This window comes from Carex rostrata, chromosome 1, assembly GCF_964058835.1.
Source record: "Carex rostrata chromosome 1, lpCarRost1.2, whole genome shotgun sequence".
NCBI lineage: Eukaryota > Viridiplantae > Streptophyta > Magnoliopsida > Poales > Cyperaceae > Carex > Carex rostrata.
The window spans coordinates 1576152-1595567 of record NC_135918.1 but is presented as its reverse complement, the minus strand read 5'-3'; the positions used below and the strand labels follow the sequence as shown (position 1 = coordinate 1595567).

The window sequence follows — 19416 nt, the reverse complement described above, 5'->3', positions numbered from 1 at the left end:
TTTGTAATAGAGGCTTGCAAAACGCAAACAATTTTGTCAATCCAAAACTCAATTTTCCATTAACCTTATTTCGGTTCTCCAGTTTTAAGTATCACATAATGCATAATGAACACATTAAGACAAACACCTGGAGCCGAATTTCAACTCACAAAGAACAACAGTACCAATATAATTCTCAACAACAGATTCTTGAACAAGGTTAACCATTATAAAGTTTCAACTGCTCACAGTACTAATTTCACAACAAAAGAGTACAACCCATAAATAAAACTAAATCAAAAAGTTCTTAGAATAAAACTACGCACACATAACTGAGGTGCATCAAAATTACTGGAGCAGTTTACATGGTACAACATAATTTACTTGATCTTCTTCTTGGGCCTCAACTAAAGAAAACAAAAGGATAATAATTAGTTTATGTTCACTTCTAGCATATACTAGAAATCAGATATAACAAAAACAAAATTGACAATGAGACATACCTGGTTGCTGTGGCCACACTTCTTCTTGCGGCAGTTGACAGCACGAGGATGGAGACGAGCATAGCACCTGCACACAATTCAAAGTTATTGTAAATTATAAGCAATCTTCGACTCACAAGACCTAAAAAATACAGCCTATACAGTTAAGACCAGGTATGCACCAGCTAAAATTGGGGGGGCCCTATCTTAATCCCAGTTACAATATTTTTTTTGTTATCAGCTGACATTTGAAAATGGTTAGTTGTGGTTTCATTCAGTAAAACTTTCAGACATAATGGCTTAATTAAAGGTTGCAACTTATCAGAATTTATCACTCAAAAGAACATCATCACAATACTGTCAATTACAACAACTAAAAAATATATGCTTGAATCATATAATTTGGTCAGTGATGATTACCATATTTGCTTAATGCAGCAACAAACATTTAAAAAGGAGGTGGTAATGCAAAGAAAGGTGCGAAATTTACTTGCGGCATATCATTTTGTCCTGGTTGAACTTCCTGGCAAGAGCCATGAGAGAAGGCTCAATGATTCCACCCCTCAGCCTCAGCACCAAGTGTAAAGTTGACTCTGTATTTTAAATTATTCACAATATCAATCATACTTGAATTGCAATGAAGCAATTGTTATAGACAATCATAAGCTTTTGTCCTTGAGTTATAACATGTCGTTGGTGCACATAACCTTTTGACACAAAAAAGAACAAGCTGTATAAACTCGCTAGCACTGCCCATTCTATAAAATATTCTTTATTGTCGGTTCCAGTCAGTGTTGTATTCTTCACTCAAAATTGTTATTGTCTATAAGGAAAGGACTGCCATTGAGAAAGACAAGTGGAAACTTCAATTTTAAAATTGTTTCATATTTTTCAAAGCATCACATGCCGCTTGATTTTTTTCTGAATTGTCAAAACCAAATTGCTTGAAATATAAAGGATCACTCTGCAATTATAAGCAAACTTGTATAAAAAATCTGAGGGCAAAAAATACCCTTCTGGATGTTGTAATCAGCAAGAGTCCTTCCATCCTCGAGCTGCTTTCCAGCAAAAATCAGCCTCTGCTGGTCCGGTGGAATGCCTAGAATTACAATATATTATTAAATTACACTGTTAATTTACTGGTCATGCATACTGTAATTCAATATTCAAATATATATCTGAGAATGCACTTTATCGAAACAAAACAAGGAGCAAGCTTTCAGGATCAAGCTTAATTTCATCTTGAAAAAAGAATATGCTCACCATTTAAATTAGCAAGGTTTATAATACCCGCTCCAACAAATAAAATAAAGAACAGAAATTTGAACAATCATGTCTAATACAAGTAATTGATAAAGATGATCAAACAGTGGACTTGCAATTAATTGATTATATATTCTAAAAAAGTAAAAATATTCAAGCTATATATCAAATTTTCAAATTCAAAGAACATGTAAAATAATATTTAAAAACCGCAATAAAAATACCTTCTTTGTCCTGAATCTTAGCTTTGACATTGTCGATCGTATCACTGCTCTCGACCTCGAGCGTGATAGTCTTCCCAGTCAGAGTTTTCACGAAGATCTGCATCTCGCCTCTCTTTCCCTCTCTATCCCTTTGTGCGGCGGCGCTGACAGAAGAGAGAATTGATGAAAAAACCCTAGGTCAGAGTTGTTGATATATATATAGGACAAATTTTGGCGATGTGGCCTGGAAGAGACTTGTAATGACACTTTTGCCCTTCTTCGTTTGGAAAACTTTATTTTCCAAAAAATTATAGATTCAAATATGAGTGAGTCTGTGGTACTATGCATATCACGGGTTGTTACTGTGCTACGGCTCTATATTCGAGTTTTTTCAAATCGTAACAGTCGATCCGAACCGCTCATCTTGTTCTCCATATAAATATGTGTTTGGAGACCAAATTTTACATTTTTTGAAATTTTTTTACTATTTTTTTAGATATTTAGAAAATCACTTGATCTGAAAATTCTGGACCATCCAAACACAGTGATTTTCAATAAATCTAAAAAAATAGTAAAAAAATTTCAAAAAATGTTAAATTTGGTCTCCAAACACATATTAATATGGAGAACAAGATGAACGGTTCGGATCGATCGTTAAGATTTGAAAACTCAAATATAGAGCCGTAGCACGGTGCCAAATCGTAATATGCATAGTACCATAGACTCACTCTTCAAATATATAAGAACTTCGATAATTTTTTTTCTTTCTTTGTTTAGACTCGTGTTTTCCAGATGCTTATGGTATGACAAAAAAAAAGTTATTCTTAGTTTAATTCTAATTAATTCAAATATATAAAAACACAAGATCAAAAGTATAGATTGATAAATTATGAAACTAAAAAGATCAAAAATAAAAATCACCTTCATTCTTACAATTACAAGAACTTTTTTTTTCTCGCATCAACGATCTTATTTTAATTGTTTATAAATGCATTATAATCTCAAAAGCATCTTTGAATATTTTAATATTTCTATAACATCTTTGAAATTGATAAGAGCATGTGCAAAGGATATGCACTTTTAGCAAAATTGTTAAGCAACGGTTGTTCCAAATTCATGTAATTTAATTTATAATTATCATGTTACTATCTATGATTCTTTAATAAATAAGATAGAGAATTCTTTTAACGATCATTCGACACTCAATGTGGAAGACATCCCGTGAACATTAACTAAATTAGTGTCATGCAACATTTAACCTCGAGCAAACGGCTGTTTTCAGCCTGACCAGATAGTCATGCAACAGTTAACCTCGAGCAAACAGCTGTTTTCAGCTTGACCAAATGGATCCGAGTCTGCTGTTTTTCTATAAGAAATGCAAGGTCCTGCTTTTCCAATCCTAACCATTCAAAATTTTCTATTCACGTATCTCTATAAAGAAGTTTTTTTATGCACAAATCTCAATAAATTTGAATGGTTGGGATCTGAAAAGCAGGACCCTGCTTTTCTTATAGAAAAGCAGCAGAGTTCATTCCCTGACCAAATAGTCTGCAATGTTATTGAGTATTATGTAACTAAAAAAAATCTCAGGGTTCATCTTGAACAGCTTCTCTTATTTGAAATCTATAACTACTTTAGGAATTAGTTCAATTTGTTAAATGTAGATTTAATTTTAGAAAATTATCTTGATTCATCAAATCAACAGCTGTGATTAAAATATGAAATTTCGGATTGAATATTAATCCACTGATCAAATAGTATGTCTATTTTTTTTAAATTCTATGAATCTTTTTTAATTTTTTAAGAAAAGATTTCTATCCACAACCTTCTGTCCACACTTTTTCCACAGGTTTCGCTCCCCACGCACTTCTAACGAATTATAATTATCCGATACTACCTTAAATAAACCAACTTTTGTGTTTAACATTATTTAATGGTTTTTACAAATTAATTTCCAATGCCTTTTCCATACTCTTCTCTTTTCGAATCTCTCTTTCTCCGTATAAATTTCTAATCGAATCCCTTGCTGATCTCAATTGAGCACGGACACTACCGATCGAGCTGGGCACCACTGATTAGAGCTCTCTATCTCTGCCACCGATTGGAGCTCTCTCTCTCTCTCTACCTCTATTTTGCTACCTCCTTTATTTCTCTGCCTAAAGCAGAATCTCCTTTGACTTTGACCTTTGCTTTTATAAGGATAGAGACGTGGTGCCTATTCTACCTTCTAATAATTTTTTTTGTCGCTAATCAAAAATGTTGTCGTTTGCAAAGAACGGAAGGAGGAATGAACTTTGATTCTACTGATCGGGCTGAGCACCATCGACGACAGCAGCAACGGTCTCTCTCCACCTATCTCTCCCTCTCCGCCGAGTTCTCGGGATTGGCGGCGATAACTTTTGATGGCATCTCTCTATGCGAGGCCTTGTGCTCAACTCCGCTGTGTGAGTAATATTGAATCTCACATTATTTCAGTTTGGAACAAATGCTGCTGAACTGATGTGTTTTATTGAGCAATTGTATATTACAGTTTGAAATTGTTATATTTGTAGTTAAGATGTGTTAGTTTACAGTATTGAGCTATTGTTGTTTTATTTTTTTACTTTTTATTTTGAATGTTCTAGATGTTGTATAAATGCAATTGATTTATAATTTAGATATAACAATTTTACAGTATTGGTTTTTTGTAAGTTGTATGTTTTGTTTTTATAGTTTAAGTTGACAGTTTTATAGTATTGAAATTTTGTATTTTTTACATTTTGTTTTATCATTTTCATCTGCTTATTTTACATTATTGAAATTTTATAGTTTTTACGTTTTGTTTTCACACTTTAAGTTGACAATTTTACAGTATTGAAAATTAATACTTTTTAAATTTTATCTGATAATTTTACATTGTTGAAAATTTATAGTTTTTTTTTACATTTTAACTTGATATTTTTTAACATTATATTTTATCATTTTCATCTGTGAATTTTGCATGACTGCAATTTTATAGTTTGTATATTTTATTTTTATAGTTAAAGGATTTTACAGTATTCATTATTTTGATGATTTATTTATGTATTCATTAAATAAAGAAAAAAATATTCGGAAAATTTAATTTTGCCTTTTTATCACGTATTTTGTCGAAATAATCGCTAATAACTAACACTAATTGCTAATAACTTCCTATAACTGCAAATTCTGAAAGTACAGCAAGTGGTACTTTTGAAAGTATATTTTTTTTGTCTTGTTGTGCAACTTACAATCTATTTCTAACTATCATGGGACCACTTGGAATACTAGCTGGATATTTTTTTATTAACTGGCATATTTTATGTGATATATTGTGCAAATATACAGCATATAGGAATAGTTTTACAGTATTCGCGCAAGTCAAATGTCAGTTTTTCTGTGGACAAACTGTGGACAATTAGAGATCTAAATTGATGTGGATTGTCATATACCCGAATTTTTTTAACGTGTAGAGATCTAAATTTATCTAGACACACCACACTTAGTGGATTCTCATATACCCGAATTTGAGATTGATCCTGATTTCTTTCAATTTTTTAAATGTAATTTAAGAAACTTTTGATTGATTGGTCATGTCTTTCTTTCTTTCTTTTAAAAAAAAAAATTAAGTCACGTTTGGTTGTGGAGTAAAGTTAATGAGGATTAAATTGCTTACTCCTTATTTGATAGTATAAATCACTGTTTAAATTAATTCATTTAAAAGAGTGAGATGTTGGAAAATGAACTTTTGTCTATGAAAATAAGCCATACGTGTGGAGAAAATGTGAAGTAAATTAATCCACTTGAAGATGTGGAGTAACTTACTCCAGATTAACTCATCTCTTACTCAATTTTACTTCTTCAAAATTAATATATATAATACATCATATTTGTTGTCATCACAATTTTTTTAGTTATGTATTTAAATGAGTTGAATCTTATCAGCATAAAACATAGTAATAATCAATATTAGCATTTGTAACATCTTTTATAGCATTCAAAAGAGAGGGATGCACGACCTACAACTTTTTTATTTTACAAAAAAGCTAGTGCATATCTAAATTTATGTGTTGTGTCTTAACTTTTTATAACTAAAACATAAATTTGAAATTCAAACAAGTATTTTTATCAATTACTATTATATTATCTAGAAAAAAAACATGATGTCAGTGTATACTAAAAATATAGTTTATTGGAAAATCCTGAGCGAGGAATAAGATATGAATCATATTAATTAAATAATTTTAATTTTATATATGTTTTTCTACTGTAGTAATTGAATATTTGTTTTCTCTTTGACAAACACGAGGTGTATAATAGTAGTATAATATCTTCAATTTACTCTTAGTCGACATTATTTTCATTGAACTTTATTATACAAATTAATTTTTTATTTGTAATTTGAATTTAGAATAAATTTATTTTAATATCATTTATAATATTGTTAAATACTTATTTTTTTATCAAAATATGTCATTTTGTAAAGTAATTTTTTTATTTCTCTTATAATATGTATTCATTGTAACGCACAGTTATTAACTGAGACTCAAAATCTATCCTAAAAAATACTATAATGCTAGAATTGTACGCTTGCATTCCTTCCATTTAGTTGCCTTATAAACACAAATCTCACATCAAATAAACTTAACTTTTTTTATGGACCACGATTGTAATGTTTTTGAGTTTTGATTGACCAAATCCGCCACTAAATCCGAGAATTTGTAGCCCCAAATATTGTTTTATAACTGTAAAATAGTATCGGGGAAAAGTTGGTTAGAAAATAAAGTAACAATGGATTTCTCCAACTGGTAATTGGATATAACATATAAGTACGGAGGCCTCAAAAACATTTTATTTGTTATATACAGTTTTCAAGCAAAAAAAATTCTGACTGATGGGTATGCAGAGGGAGGGCAAATCCAATTCAGGCTAATAGGAGACGAGTACAACAATCCTTCGAGATTTATCATTCCGAAAAATTAAACATTTCGCCTTTTGAAGACGTCGGAAATGTCTTGAATTCCTGTGTATTCCTTCAACATTAGGACACCTATATAAAATTTTAAACAATACCATCATGCATGCAATCAAATATTCAATAACAGAAACAGAAGGAAGCAACAATTAGCGAAATATGCAGTAAAATCTTTTTTTTTTTTAAATTTAATTTAAGAAATGCATTACATGATTACATCGCTTGTATATTTTAAGAACTCATTATTTATTTTATTTTATAAATTTTATCAGAAAAATTATTTAATAAAAATTTGAGGTCCAGAATAATAAAGAACTAAATTGGAAAGACGACATACACGCAGAATTATAACATATTAAGAAGGTGGACCCACATGGTGGGAGGGGGGGGGGGGGGGGGGAGCTGTTCCCCTTGAATTTTGAGTTTTAGCAGAGATCGGGACGTTCCGATCAACCTCTCCCCCCTCGAAATTTTTTTTGCCCCCTTATGAATGTTTAATTTGTAATTCAAGTTAAATTTAGGGTTACAATTGAAATAAATTTCTTGAATTATGATTGTTAATTAAAATAATAGACAATCAAAAAATACAAGTCAGAATATTAAAAAGTATAAGTTAAAAGCATTGCTTTTTTTTATTAAGTACTTAATTAGTTAATGGATTTAAATCCAATTAGCTATTTAAGCCTGATTCAATATTTTTTTTGCTCCTCTCTAACAAAAATCATGAGTCGGCCCTTGAGGTTAAGTACTTTTTGGCAAAAAAATTATGGTGATTAGAAATATAAATTCGTGTTGTATTATGTTGTGTAGTGATTAGTCATGTCTTTATTTAGATCACATACGTATCGTGATGTGTATTCAAAATCGCCTAAAATGATAACAATGTGTTAGTCGTGGAGTGATTTGCATTGTCACAAAATTCGTGAATAATTTGTTTTTTGGTGATGCCGAATCAAACAAGTATTCCTTTGACCGAATTAAACCCGAATAATTTGCGAATATTACGATTTTTTTTTTTCTGAATTTCACCTAATTTTTTTGCAGAACATTTTTTTTCTCTTACATGATTAAAATTTATGATCTGAATAATTTCAAATTATTTTTAAATAATAACCAAATTTTTGTTCTCACAAATAATTCATTTGTCCGTACGGTGACTCTTCTTGTTATCATCTCATTTTCCCTCGTTTTATTGTGCCTTCTAACTAAATCAGGAAAGGGAAAAAAGACTGACAGCTGTGGGATTTGAACCCACGCCCTTTCGGACCAGAGCCTAAATCTGGCGCCTTAGACCACTCGGCCAAACTGTCTTGATGTCTATATATATATTTTTTAAATAATTAGTTTCTTAATTGGTGTCGTTACCACCTGGTTTTCGTTATCAATGAAGTCATGCTTGTTATTTAAAAAAAAAAAAAAAAAAAACATATCCGAACAGAGAAGAATAGGCAGATCATCTTTAGTTCTTCCAATGGTAACTTATTAAAATGTTGCTAAAGAATTTGCTAATTATACTGAACTACGTAGGACCAATTCTGCTACGGATCTACCACTCTATATTGTTTTTCCTAACTTTACTGCTTTTCTTTTTCTTTTCTAAAAGATGGGTATTTGTCCTTTTTATTTATTTTTTTGTGTGTGTAAAGCCGGTAGACAATTTATTTATTAAAAGAGTTACAAAGTAGTTGTTATATAAGATGAGACGACAAGTGTCTTAAAAAATATACAATTGTTAGTCAATTTAAGTCTAAATAATAAAGAATACATCTATAATTGTAGTTTTTAATTTGAGTAATATTTTTGAAAATATAGAGTGAATGAACCATAAAATTAATTGTATATTGAATTACGAGTTGGGCTAAAATTAATTGTATATTGTAATATTAAGTGAATGTACCATAAAATTAATTGTATATTGAAATTACGAGTTGTGCTAAAATTAATTATATATTTGAATATAAAGTGAATGTACCACAGGATCGACCATTTATGAGTTAATCTTAATGATATTTACATATCAAAGTCTCGTAAAACATCAAAATTTTCTATTTTAAAATTATTTTATTATTTTTATTGACTTAAAAAAGTACCATATTTGATATGCAAATATTAATTCTTTTTTTATCATATTAGAGTCATCCTATAAAAATTGAAAAATATTTTTATAATTCATAGAGTAAATTTTGATACTGTACAGGGTTTTGATATGTATATTTTATTAGGGAAAATTGGTTATTTGTCACTACAAAACCTTTAAATTTGAAAAATGTCATCTCAAACTTTAAAATTGTAAAAATGCCACTCTAAATTTCATTAATTCCTAATTTTGTCACTCCAAATAATTAATGACGAAAATACCCTTCTCTTCTTCTTCTCATGCGAATATCTGATATGTGGTAGAAGAAATTATCACCTAGCAAATCCTTTGGCTCAAAATCGAAAACGTCAACTTCTAGAATTATATCATCCATATCTTTGCAATTTTCACAGTTAATCTTTCTTTTAAGGTAATAACATAGCAATTGTCGATCTGTTGGGTTGAACCCGAAATCTGGCGGAATTGGGGACAGATCTTTGATTGCATCCAAAAATATCTTCATCTAAATTTTTCATGAAATTAGAATTAAAAAGCATGAGAATACATTTGTAAAAGACAACTGGAGCAAAGGCTCCATGAAATTAAGCATAAAATCGAGTAAAAAGAGGGCAAATAGACCATGGCATAGGAACTGGTATAATCTCTAACCAAGCTGGAGGTTGATTCCCAGTGAAGATCATACATACAAAACGGAAGTTCATTTTTTGCTCAAAATAACTTGTATAATCTCTAACCAAGCTGGAGGTTGATAACACAACAAATTATTATTTTAATTAAAATTTACAAAACAGAAATCCTTTAATCACTTGAGAGGAGAAGAAGAAGAGGAGAACGGTATTTTCGTTATTAATTATTTGGAGTGGCAAAATTAGGAATTAATGAAGTTTAGAGTGACATTTTTATAATTTTAAAGTCTGTGATGACATTTTTCAAATTTGAAGATTTTGGAGTGACAAATAACCAATTTTCTCATTTTATTAAGATGTTTGGTCGACCATCCAGACATAAAAAATATAAAATTAGATACATTATATCGATCGAAATGCTAACATTAGTATATTAGCAAAATTTCTTAAAATTACATTATACAAGTTCAGCGTGATTTTGCATTTGTAATTTATACAAAATGAGTTAGAATTTCTATGATTTTCAACGAACAAGCATTTGTTGACATGAAACAAGGTCAATAATTTCGATCACTCATAAACGATTTACTATTTGAAAATTAAAAAGATTTAATGGCCTACTTTTCCTTATAATTCGGCGCCCTTCTGTCAATAAGCTCATTATCATCCAGTTTTTTTTTTTTTCCTGCTTTCAACTATCTCGGCCATTTTTATTAATACCCAAAAAAAAAAACATTTTTACAATAATAACCTGACAATTTTTTTTTTTTTAAATCTGACCAGACCGCCGGTAATTGGGGCGGTCCGATTCCATACCAGACCGCCAGGACCCTGGGCGGTCCAGTAGGGACCAGACCGCCGGTAATTGGGGCGGTCCACTATGCTGCCAGATACCCGACCCGTTAGCCCCCCCTCCCCTTCTTCCTTTCTCTGTTTACCGAACCAGAACGAAAAAAAAAAGAAAAGCGCAGCGCCGCGCCCCCCACCCCGCCCAGCTCCGCCACGCCCGCCCAGCTCCGCCACGCCCGCCGCTCGGCTCCGCCAGGTGCACTCTCTCTCTCTGCTGCCCCTCTCTCTCTCTTCTGCCTCTCTCTCTCCCTCTCTCTCTCTTTCTGCCTCACTCTCCCTCTCTCTCTCTCTAACCAATTTTGAATATTTTTGCCCCTCTCTCTCTCGTAGGGGTGTCTTTGTGGTACATTGATCGTGATTTGGTGCTTTTGGGAAGGTTTGGAGGCGAAGCGAAGGATCTCGAAACCGACCGCAACCCGCCTCAGTCATTCCATTTGATCCATGGGGAGCCGATACGGGTACGCCGTACATGTATACACAGGGCCCGGGGGAGGTTGACCTCACTGGTGATGAGAGTCAGGGTGGAGAGGAGGACTTAGGAGATATGAGTCCTCACTCCCAGCAGATACCGAGGCGTGTGCAGCCGGACAGGGAGCTCAAAGGCAAAGCAGCTGCTAGGTTCAGTCCCTCGGGGAAGAAGCATAAGAGATGATTGCAGTTTTTAATGATGTTTTTATTATGATTGCAGTTTTTTATGATGTATTTTGGACTGTAGTATTATTATGATTGCAGTTTTATTTTATGTTGATCCATGGTTTTTATGTTTTTTCTACTTTACATCGAAACGGTCTTATGAAACTACAACATATCTGTTTCGTCAAATTATAAGTAATCAAGTGTTAAAACTAAGCAATTTCATCGAAACGGTCTTATACCTGTAGCAATCGCCTCAAAATCGCCCAAAAATATGTGCATTATCAAATCAAATTACATCAAACTTATAAAGAGTTATGACACCACTTATAATTATAGTCTACCATAGTCTAACAAGTGAAGTTCACGAATACAAAATCAGCTGCTACGGACCAGACCGCTGGTATCCCTGGCGGTCCACTAGCTGTCCTACAAAATCAGCATTTTCTCTCTCCAACACACACTACAAAGAAGGAGAAAGAGAGCGCAGACGATTGTTTCGGCGATTTCAGACGATTTTCTCCACTACTAAATCCGCAGGTATTTTTTTTTATTTTATAATTAGTCTATGTTTACTGTACAATTAGTCTACGTTTGTGGTTCTGTTCAACAGGATGGACAATAGCGAAAGATGTACTCATGCTACCAAATGTCACTGTGATGCAATACTTCTTTTGAAAAGAGTTGGTGTCAAATGTCCCATTGAAAATCCACCCCTTTCAGACGATGACTTTGTGGAAAATCCATATGGATATGGTATGAAAAAAAATTCGGCGAGCACATCGTCGGGTGTCACCAATCAGAAGCCGGCGGCTAAGAATACGGCTGTTAAGAATTCGGCTGCTACGAAGTCAGTTAGTAAGAAGCCGACTGCTAAGAAATAGGATTTTAAATTCGTCAATTTGGTTTTTTCGTTGTGAGATGTTTCTTGATGTATTTTATCATCTTGTCAGACAATTTATCAGTTATCTCTGAATTAATTATTGAATATGCTAGATAATATAACTGTAGTTCGGAAGTAGTCTAACATAGTCTAACAAGTAAAGTCCACGAATACAATTAAAGTTCAATGATACAACTGAAGTTCACCAATATTCATAAGTTAGTTCAAACCAAACAAAATAAGTTCTCCCAAGCAAAATAATAAGTTCATCTTTCACGACGTCGGAATAGACCCAATAGACGGGAAGATTTTCTGGTGCCAGCTGCAGGTGCAGCAGTACTTGTAGACCCTTGGCTACTAGATGATTGGGTCGCAGGAGGTGGTTGTCTTCTACCAGTTGCTTCAGCAACAACTCTCGCATTTTCTCTTTCATTGTGTTCGTTTATGGCATCTGAACATAACAACAGAGTTCAGTTATCAATATAATAAAAACATAAATTAATTCTGAAAAATGCTACCTACCTGCCCTGCGCCTGTCAGAAACGGAACGGCGAGCCTGATTTCCCGATGGCCTCCTACCACCCATCTCGTCCATGGTCATTATAGCACGTTTGTGTCTCCTCCTCCCCTTCCTTATCCATCCTTCTGAAGGGAGTATTCTATCACCGACATACGCAGGCCACTCATGCTGGTTGGGATAAGAATGGAAAGATCCACCCCAAGTAGAAGCAAGGTAATCGGTACGATACATGTCGGCGACATAGTGATCCTCGCAGAAGTTTCTCACTCGGCATACCGCCATCACGTGACTACAAGGTATTCCAGCTAGTTGGGGTCCTTGGCATGTACAGGTCACCTCTCTTGCCTCTCCGAATTGCACTACGTACTTGAAAGCCCTCTTCACAAACTCCATAGTGCCATCTGGTCTACGGCTGGAAGGAACGTACTCATTTGGATTGTGCACTTCGAATTCTGTACCGTCATTACCCATCGGGATCACGGTCATAGTTGCACCTTTATTCCTGTGTTTTTTTAGTTTCTCCTCCACCCTTGTTGAAAATGACTGGTTCATCCTTATTAATTCTGCGGCCTTAGCACGCCGTTCCTGAAACCATGTATTTAACTTGTAGAAAGTGTCTTCTACAACTGCAGCCACCGGCAACGTCCGGCTCTCCTTGAAGACTGCATTCAGCGATTCAGAGCCGTTGGTGGTCATAATTCCCCAACGGTAACCTCCATCACGTGCTTGAAATATTTTCTCGTATGCTGGTGGCTCTTGGACATCTCTGGGGTTATTTTTGCCCACCTTCATTAAGTACAGATTTGCTTTCGGCATATACTACATATAAATAAGGAAATAAAATAATATAAGTAAACAATTAAAATAAAAATATGTTAACAAAGTACAATAAGACATGTAAACAATCAACAAACACATACCTTTGCAAATTCTCTACTCATCTCTTCCACCCTTCTTGGCTTCTTCTTTTTGCAATTACGTCTGAATGTTTCTAGGACCCAGCTATTGTTTCCGGTTGCCTTGCTAAGGTTCTCCGCAACGTGTTGCATACACAACCTGTGCACACACTCGCCAGTATGTGTTGACCAACCGTATTCTTCATGATCAAAAACATATTTTATTCCTTTGTGCTGGTCTGATATTACAGAGAAAAACTTTGTTGGCCCAACCACCCGTCTTCTTAAAAATTGCATAAAGAATCCCCAGTTCTCACCATCCTCTTTCCGAACAATTGCAAACGCCAAAGGCAACAGCTGGTTCTCAGCATCATATGCACATGCTATCAGTAGCCTCCCCTCGTAACGGCCAGACATGAAGCATGCATCAATGCTGATAACGGGTCTGATGAATGGCACAGCTTGGATACAAGGACCAAAAGCCCATGCAATGCCCTTGAATTGTTGAACTCCCTCTATTAGTACTCCATTCTTATCATAAATGGGGCCATGCCACCGCTGAAATACAGTGCCGGGATTTGTACTTGCCATAGCCTGGAGCAATGGTGTCAGATAGTTGTATGAATCCTTCCAACTACCGAATATTCTGCAAATCGCAAGTTCACGACCTCTCCACAACCTGTTATATTTTGGGATTACATGTATGTATTTGTGTCTGACGGCCATAGCCACCGCCTTGATGCTCATCGATGGGTCCAACTTAATGTCTGCCTCAATTGCATCGGCAATTAGTGATGCTGTCAGGTTTGAATGGTCTGTCCTTGTGGACGCAGACTTGCATGTATGAGGTGGTTCACACTTTTTAATTATCCATGCTTCCCCCGAACCCGCAGGGGTTGCATAAAGGCGAAACTCACAACGAGGGGCATTTTTGCATATCACAACCAATCTTTTTGATTCTCTTTTTTCTAATATACATTCCCAGTTGCCGTGAACGTGAGTCTCATAGATTTTCTTTACAAGTTCATCTATGTTGGTATAGACTTGCCCTGGGGCAAGTTCACGATTGTATACAACACGAGGACCAAAGAAACTAATGTCAGCCTCTTCAAAAGCTGTGGTATCGTTGAATGTGGCGACAGGATGCCTATTCCCTCGACCCCTGATTGGGAATTTTTCTTCCCTGGACAAACCTGGTACATTTGCATCACCATCTGATAAGTCATCAGATTCCCAAATTCCTTGGTATTCATCTCCGGTTTCCATTTCTCTTTCCGGTATGGCATCAATAGCATCAACATCAATATTAGTATCATTTGGATTAACGGATAACTGTATCGGTAATGACTCTGGTATAGCTGGAAATGTAGGGATTATGGGTGTCTGTCTGGGCGGTGGTGGTGGTGGTGGTACAACTTCAGTAAACTCACGGGAGTTATGGTACCCCGGGTTGTCATAACAGGGACTGTGGTACCCCTGGTTGTCATGAGGGGAGTGGTGGTACCCCTGACTGTCATGAGGGGAGTGGTGGTACCCCTGGCTGTCATGAGGGGAGTGGTGGTACCCCTGGCTGTCATAAGCCGAATTGTCATAACCTGAAGGTCCAGCAGGGGGAGCCCTAGAAGGTCCAGCCCCAGCCGCACTAAAAGGTCTAGCCCCGGCCTGGGGAACCCTCCTGGAATATAAGTCTATCATAGCGACCCCCCTAGACTCAAATTGTTGGTACACAGCCTTCCACAACTCCTCATCTGTTATAGGAAAACTCACAAAGTAAGGTCTACCCGCCCCAGCCCGTTGTGTGTCAATTCGGGTAGCCAATTCTAATTCATACCGGTCGGGGTTCACACCAGTCTTTTCATATACTAGTTGCTTAAGTTCAATAAATGTGGTTCTTTCATTAACCTGCAAGCCGAATGAGGCATCTTTCGAGTAATACACGCCATCTGCACCCTTAATTAGCCTACCGCCCACGTACAGTGCAACCAGCATTTTGTCCTTAACAAACTACATTTAAAAAAAAACATTCATAAGAATTACAGTATAATAGATTCATTATTTTTTGGAATTTAAAAGTTAATTATAATATTACTTAAAGCCTAATTTATAGTTTTTACAGACTGCGGGTATAATAATTATTAATTAAAAATTAAACATAAAATAATTAAATAAAAAATAATATACCTGTAGCAATCGCCTCTAAATCGCTTAAAATCGCTTCAAAATCGCTCTCTCTTTCTTCTCTGTGGTTTAATAAATGATACTGTGCTAGAGAGACAGCAGACAGAGCTGCTATATGGCAGCATAGTGGACCGCCCCAATTACCGGCGGTCTGGTCCCTACTGGACCGCCCAGGGTCCTGGCGGTCTGGTATGGAATCGGACCGCCCCAATTACCGGCGGTCTGGTCAGATTTAAAAAAAAAAAAATTGTCAGGTTATTATTGTAAAAATGTTTTTTTTTTTGGGTATTAATAAAAATGGCCGCAACTATCTGCAATAGTTTTAATGTTTATCAGAGGTACTATTTTTCTAAATGAGAAGCTGACAAGGATTACACCACAAGATAAAATATTCAATTTTTACCATTCGGAATATATTGTTTTTTTTTTGAATAAAGATTGGAGGTGAAGCCACCTAACTATTTAATACCTTTATTATTACAACAAATGATTTCTCCTATCCGTGTTTCAAATCCATGACCTCTCATGTAAAGATCACGTGCCTTTGCCACTAGACCAGAGGGTGGTTCTTGGAATATATTGTTTGATCTACTACTATAGAGGTTCATGTTAGTCTCTCCTATGCGCTAATTAATGAGCTAAATAAATAATAAAACAGAAGGTACAACCCCATAAAATCCAAATATCAACAAAGAATCAAAGACTTACAAAGTAACAGTGGATTTTTCCTAAATGCAATTGCAACCGTGTTTCAAATACATGCGATCAGACATAGGTCTCATATCTAGTACCAGAGGAAAGCCAATAAGAAACATGAATAATATCTTGCTCATAAGTACTGGGAATATTTTGTGATTGAATCATCCAACAAAGTTCAGTACACTAATTAGTCAGTTCACTTCTCTGTTTGTTTTGGTCAAGTGATACCAGTAATCAATTACTGTTCTATACTGGTTTCATTCTAGTATTGATATGTACCAAACCTACATGGCCATTTTTTTTAATACCCCTAAAAAAAAAGAAAATTTTAAAAATACTCTCCGATTTTTTTTTATATATATGCCCCGATTGCCTAGGGCTTGGGCGGCCCAAAATTCATCCGAACCGCCCCAGGGATGGGCGGGCCATCTACACCACCAAACCACCCCAAGGACGGGCGGGCCACCACATCTATACTAAACTGCCCCAGGGACGGGCGGGCCACATCCAAACTGAGCCACGGGCGGGCCGTTAGTAAAACCGAGCGCCAATTTAATCCTTTTTTCTCTCTCCCCCCACTCCATTCTATCACTTCTCTCTCCCGCCCACTCCATTCTATACACTATCGGGCCTGCGATTTTACTGTAGCAACAGGTATTTTTTCTAGATTCTTTTTCATTATTTACTAAATTAGTTATTACCGTTCCATTAACTGTAACTGTAATTGTTGTAATTACTGTACAATTACTGTGACTGTTGCAATTATTGTGCATTACTGTAACTGTTACAATTACTGTAGCAGCCGTTTTTTTTGAAATTATGTTCTAATTATATTACTGTACCCGTTATAATTTTTGTACAATTACTTTAATCCATATAAAATTATTTATTAAATGTAGTTTGTTAAGGAAAAGATGTTAGTTGCACTGTATGTGGGCGACAAGCTACAAAGGGGTGAAGATGGCGTGCAGTACACGAAAGAGGCCGCATTTGGCTTCGAGATTAATGAAAATACCACATTTCAGGAACTTAAGCAGTTAATATACGAAAAGACTGCTGTAATCCCCAACAGGTATGAAATAGAATTGGCTACACGGATTGACAACTCACGTGGGGTGGGGGCTAGACCTTACTTTGTGAGGTTTCCAATAACAGATGCGAATTTGTGGAGAGTTGTGTACACTCAATTTGCAGCTAGTGGAGTCCCGGTAATGAACATATATTCGAAGAGGGTTCCCCGGACAAGGGCTGGACCTTCAAGTGCGGCTGGGACTGGACCTTCAGGTTATGACAATTCGGGTTATGACAACCGGGGGTACCACCAGCACTCCCCTTATGACAACCGGGGGTACCACCAGCACTCCCCTTATGACAATCATGGGTACCACTAGCACTCTCCTTATGACAACCAGAGGTACTACAGCCCCGATTATGACAACTTGGGGTACTACAACTCCTCTGAAAATACTGAAAAGTTACCGCCACCACTAAGACAGACACCCATAATCCCTAGATTTCCAACTATGCCCGAGTCAGCACCGGTACCCTTTAATCGAATTGGTATTGATATTGATGTTGATGCTATTGATGCCATACCAGAAAGGAAAATGGAAACGGGGGATGAATACCAAGGGGTTTGGGAATCTAACGACTTATCAGATGGTGATGCAAATGTACCAGGTTTGTCCATGGAAGAAAAATTCCCGATTAGAGATCGGGGAAATAAGTATCAAGTCGCCACATTCAACGACACCACAACTTTCGAAGAGGCAGACATTAGTTTCTTTGGTCCTCATGTTGTATACAATCACGAACTTGCCGCAGGGCAACTTTATACCAACATAGATGAACTTGTAAAGAAAATCAATGTGACTCATGTTCACGGTAACTGGGAATGTATAATACACAAAAGGGACCGAACAAGGTTAGTTGTGCTATGTAAAACTCACCCGCGTTGCGAGTTCCGCCTTTTTGCAACCCCTGCGGGTTCAGGGGAAGCATGAATAATTAAGAAGTGTGAACCACCTCATACATGCAAGTCTGCGTCCACAAGGACAGACCATGCGCAGCTAACGGCATCACTAATTGCCGATGCAATTGAGGAGGACATTAAGTTGGATCCATCGAGAGTATTAAGGCGGTGGCTATGACCGTCAGACACAAATACAAATATGTAACTCCAAAATACAACATGTTGTGGAGAGGTCGTGAACTTGCCGTCTGCAGAATATTCGGTAGTTGGAAGGATTCATATGGCTATCTGGCACCATTGCTCCAGGCCATGGCAAGTACAAATGTCGGCACTGTATATGAGCAATGGCATGACCCTTTTTTTGATAAAGACGGAGTACTAATAGAGGGAGCTCAACAATTCAAGGGCCTAGCATGGGCTTTTGGTGCTTGTATCCAAGCCGTGCCATACATCAAACCCGTTATCAGCATTGATGCATGCTTCATGTCTGGCCGTTACGAGGGGAGGTTACTGATAGCATGTGCATATAATGCTGAGAACCAGTTGTTGCTTTTAGCGTTTGCAATTATTCAGAAAGAGGATGGTGAGAACTGGGGATTCTTTATGCAGTTTTTAAGAAGACGGGTGATTAGGGAAGGGAAGTTTTTCTGTGTGATATCAGACTAGCACAAAGGAATAAAATACGTTTTTGATCGTGAAGATTACGGTTGGTCAACACGTATTGGCCAGTGTGTGCACAGGGTGTGAATGCAACATGTTGCGGAGAACCTTTCCAAGGCAGCCGGGGGTGACAAATGGGTTCTAGAAACATTTAGACGAAATTGCAGAAAGAAAAAGCCGAGAAGGGTGGTAGAGATGACTAGAAGTTTTGCAAAGGTACATGTATTTCAATTGTTCACATATATTATTGTATTTCCAGGAGATGATTTTTTTAGTACAATTGTTTACTTACATTATTTTATTTCCTTATTTTTCTGTAGTACATGTCAAAAGCAAATCTCTACTTAATGAAAGTGGGCAAAAATAATCCAAGAGATGTCAACGAGCCACCAGCATACGAGAAAATATATCAAGCACAGAGATGCCAGGACGGTAAATTGTACACGCCAAGGACCTCAGCTAGCTCACATACCCTGTAGTCACGTGATGGCAGTATGCCGAGT

At 35.9% G+C, this 19416-nt stretch overlaps 3 protein-coding genes and 1 non-coding gene across 4 annotated transcripts; all 4 read right to left on the bottom strand.

Annotated features, from left to right (window-relative positions):
• Positions 1-150: 150 nt before the first annotated feature.
• On the bottom strand, positions 151-2208 carry LOC144551251 (ubiquitin-ribosomal protein eL40 fusion protein). Its single transcript, XM_078299151.1, has 5 exons — positions 1949-2208; positions 1474-1560; positions 952-1054; positions 483-549; positions 151-386 (listed from the first exon to the last, which is right to left on the bottom strand). The coding sequence occupies exons 1-5, from the start codon at positions 2049-2051 to the stop codon at positions 360-362; spliced, it is 387 nt and encodes a 128-aa protein (XP_078155277.1). The 5' UTR covers positions 2052-2208; the 3' UTR covers positions 151-359.
• A 5921-nt stretch (positions 2209-8129) lies between these two features.
• TRNAL-UAG (transfer RNA leucine (anticodon UAG)) lies at positions 8130-8209 on the bottom strand. The gene has a single exon. It is a non-coding gene; the product is annotated as a tRNA-Leu (tRNA).
• Positions 8210-12145: 3936 nt separating this feature from the next.
• Positions 12146-13088, bottom strand: LOC144546572 (uncharacterized). The gene is made up of 2 exons (XM_078295138.1): positions 12511-13088; positions 12146-12439 (listed from the first exon to the last, which is right to left on the bottom strand). Exons 1-2 carry the CDS (start codon positions 13058-13060, stop codon positions 12255-12257), a joined length of 735 nt encoding a protein of 244 aa, XP_078151264.1. The 5' UTR covers positions 13061-13088; the 3' UTR covers positions 12146-12254.
• A 19-nt stretch (positions 13089-13107) lies between these two features.
• On the bottom strand, positions 13108-15761 carry LOC144564285 (uncharacterized). The gene is made up of 4 exons (XM_078313876.1): positions 15586-15761; positions 13429-15408; positions 13152-13327; positions 13108-13111 (listed from the first exon to the last, which is right to left on the bottom strand). Exons 2-4 carry the CDS (start codon positions 15391-15393, stop codon positions 13108-13110), a joined length of 2145 nt encoding a protein of 714 aa, XP_078170002.1. The 5' UTR covers positions 15394-15408; positions 15586-15761.
• Positions 15762-19416: the final 3655 nt, after the last annotated feature.

Excerpts from the sequence above, each read along its gene's own strand:
- LOC144551251 (XM_078299151.1), bottom strand. The coding sequence starts at position 2,051 with ATGCAGATCTTCGTGAAAACTCTGACTGGGAAGACTATCACGCTCGAG. Across the intron at positions 550-951 it reads GACAAAATGATATGCCGCAA|GTGCTATGCTCGTCTCCATC; the intron begins GTAAATTTCGCA and ends AATTGTGTGCAG. Across the intron at positions 387-482 it reads AGTGTGGCCACAGCAACCAG|TTGAGGCCCAAGAAGAAGAT; the intron begins GTATGTCTCATT and ends TGTTTTCTTTAG.
- LOC144546572 (XM_078295138.1), bottom strand. The coding sequence starts at position 13,060 with ATGAACCAGTCATTTTCAACAAGGGTGGAGGAGAAACTAAAAAAACAC. Across the intron at positions 12,440-12,510 it reads TTCTGACAGGCGCAGGGCAG|ATGCCATAAACGAACACAAT; the intron begins GTAGGTAGCATT and ends TGTTATGTTCAG.
- LOC144564285 (XM_078313876.1), bottom strand. The coding sequence starts at position 15,393 with ATGCTGGTTGCACTGTACGTGGGCGGTAGGCTAATTAAGGGTGCAGAT. Across the intron at positions 13,328-13,428 it reads TGAGTAGAGAATTTGCAAAG|TATATGCCGAAAGCAAATCT; the intron begins GTATGTGTTTGT and ends ATTTATATGTAG.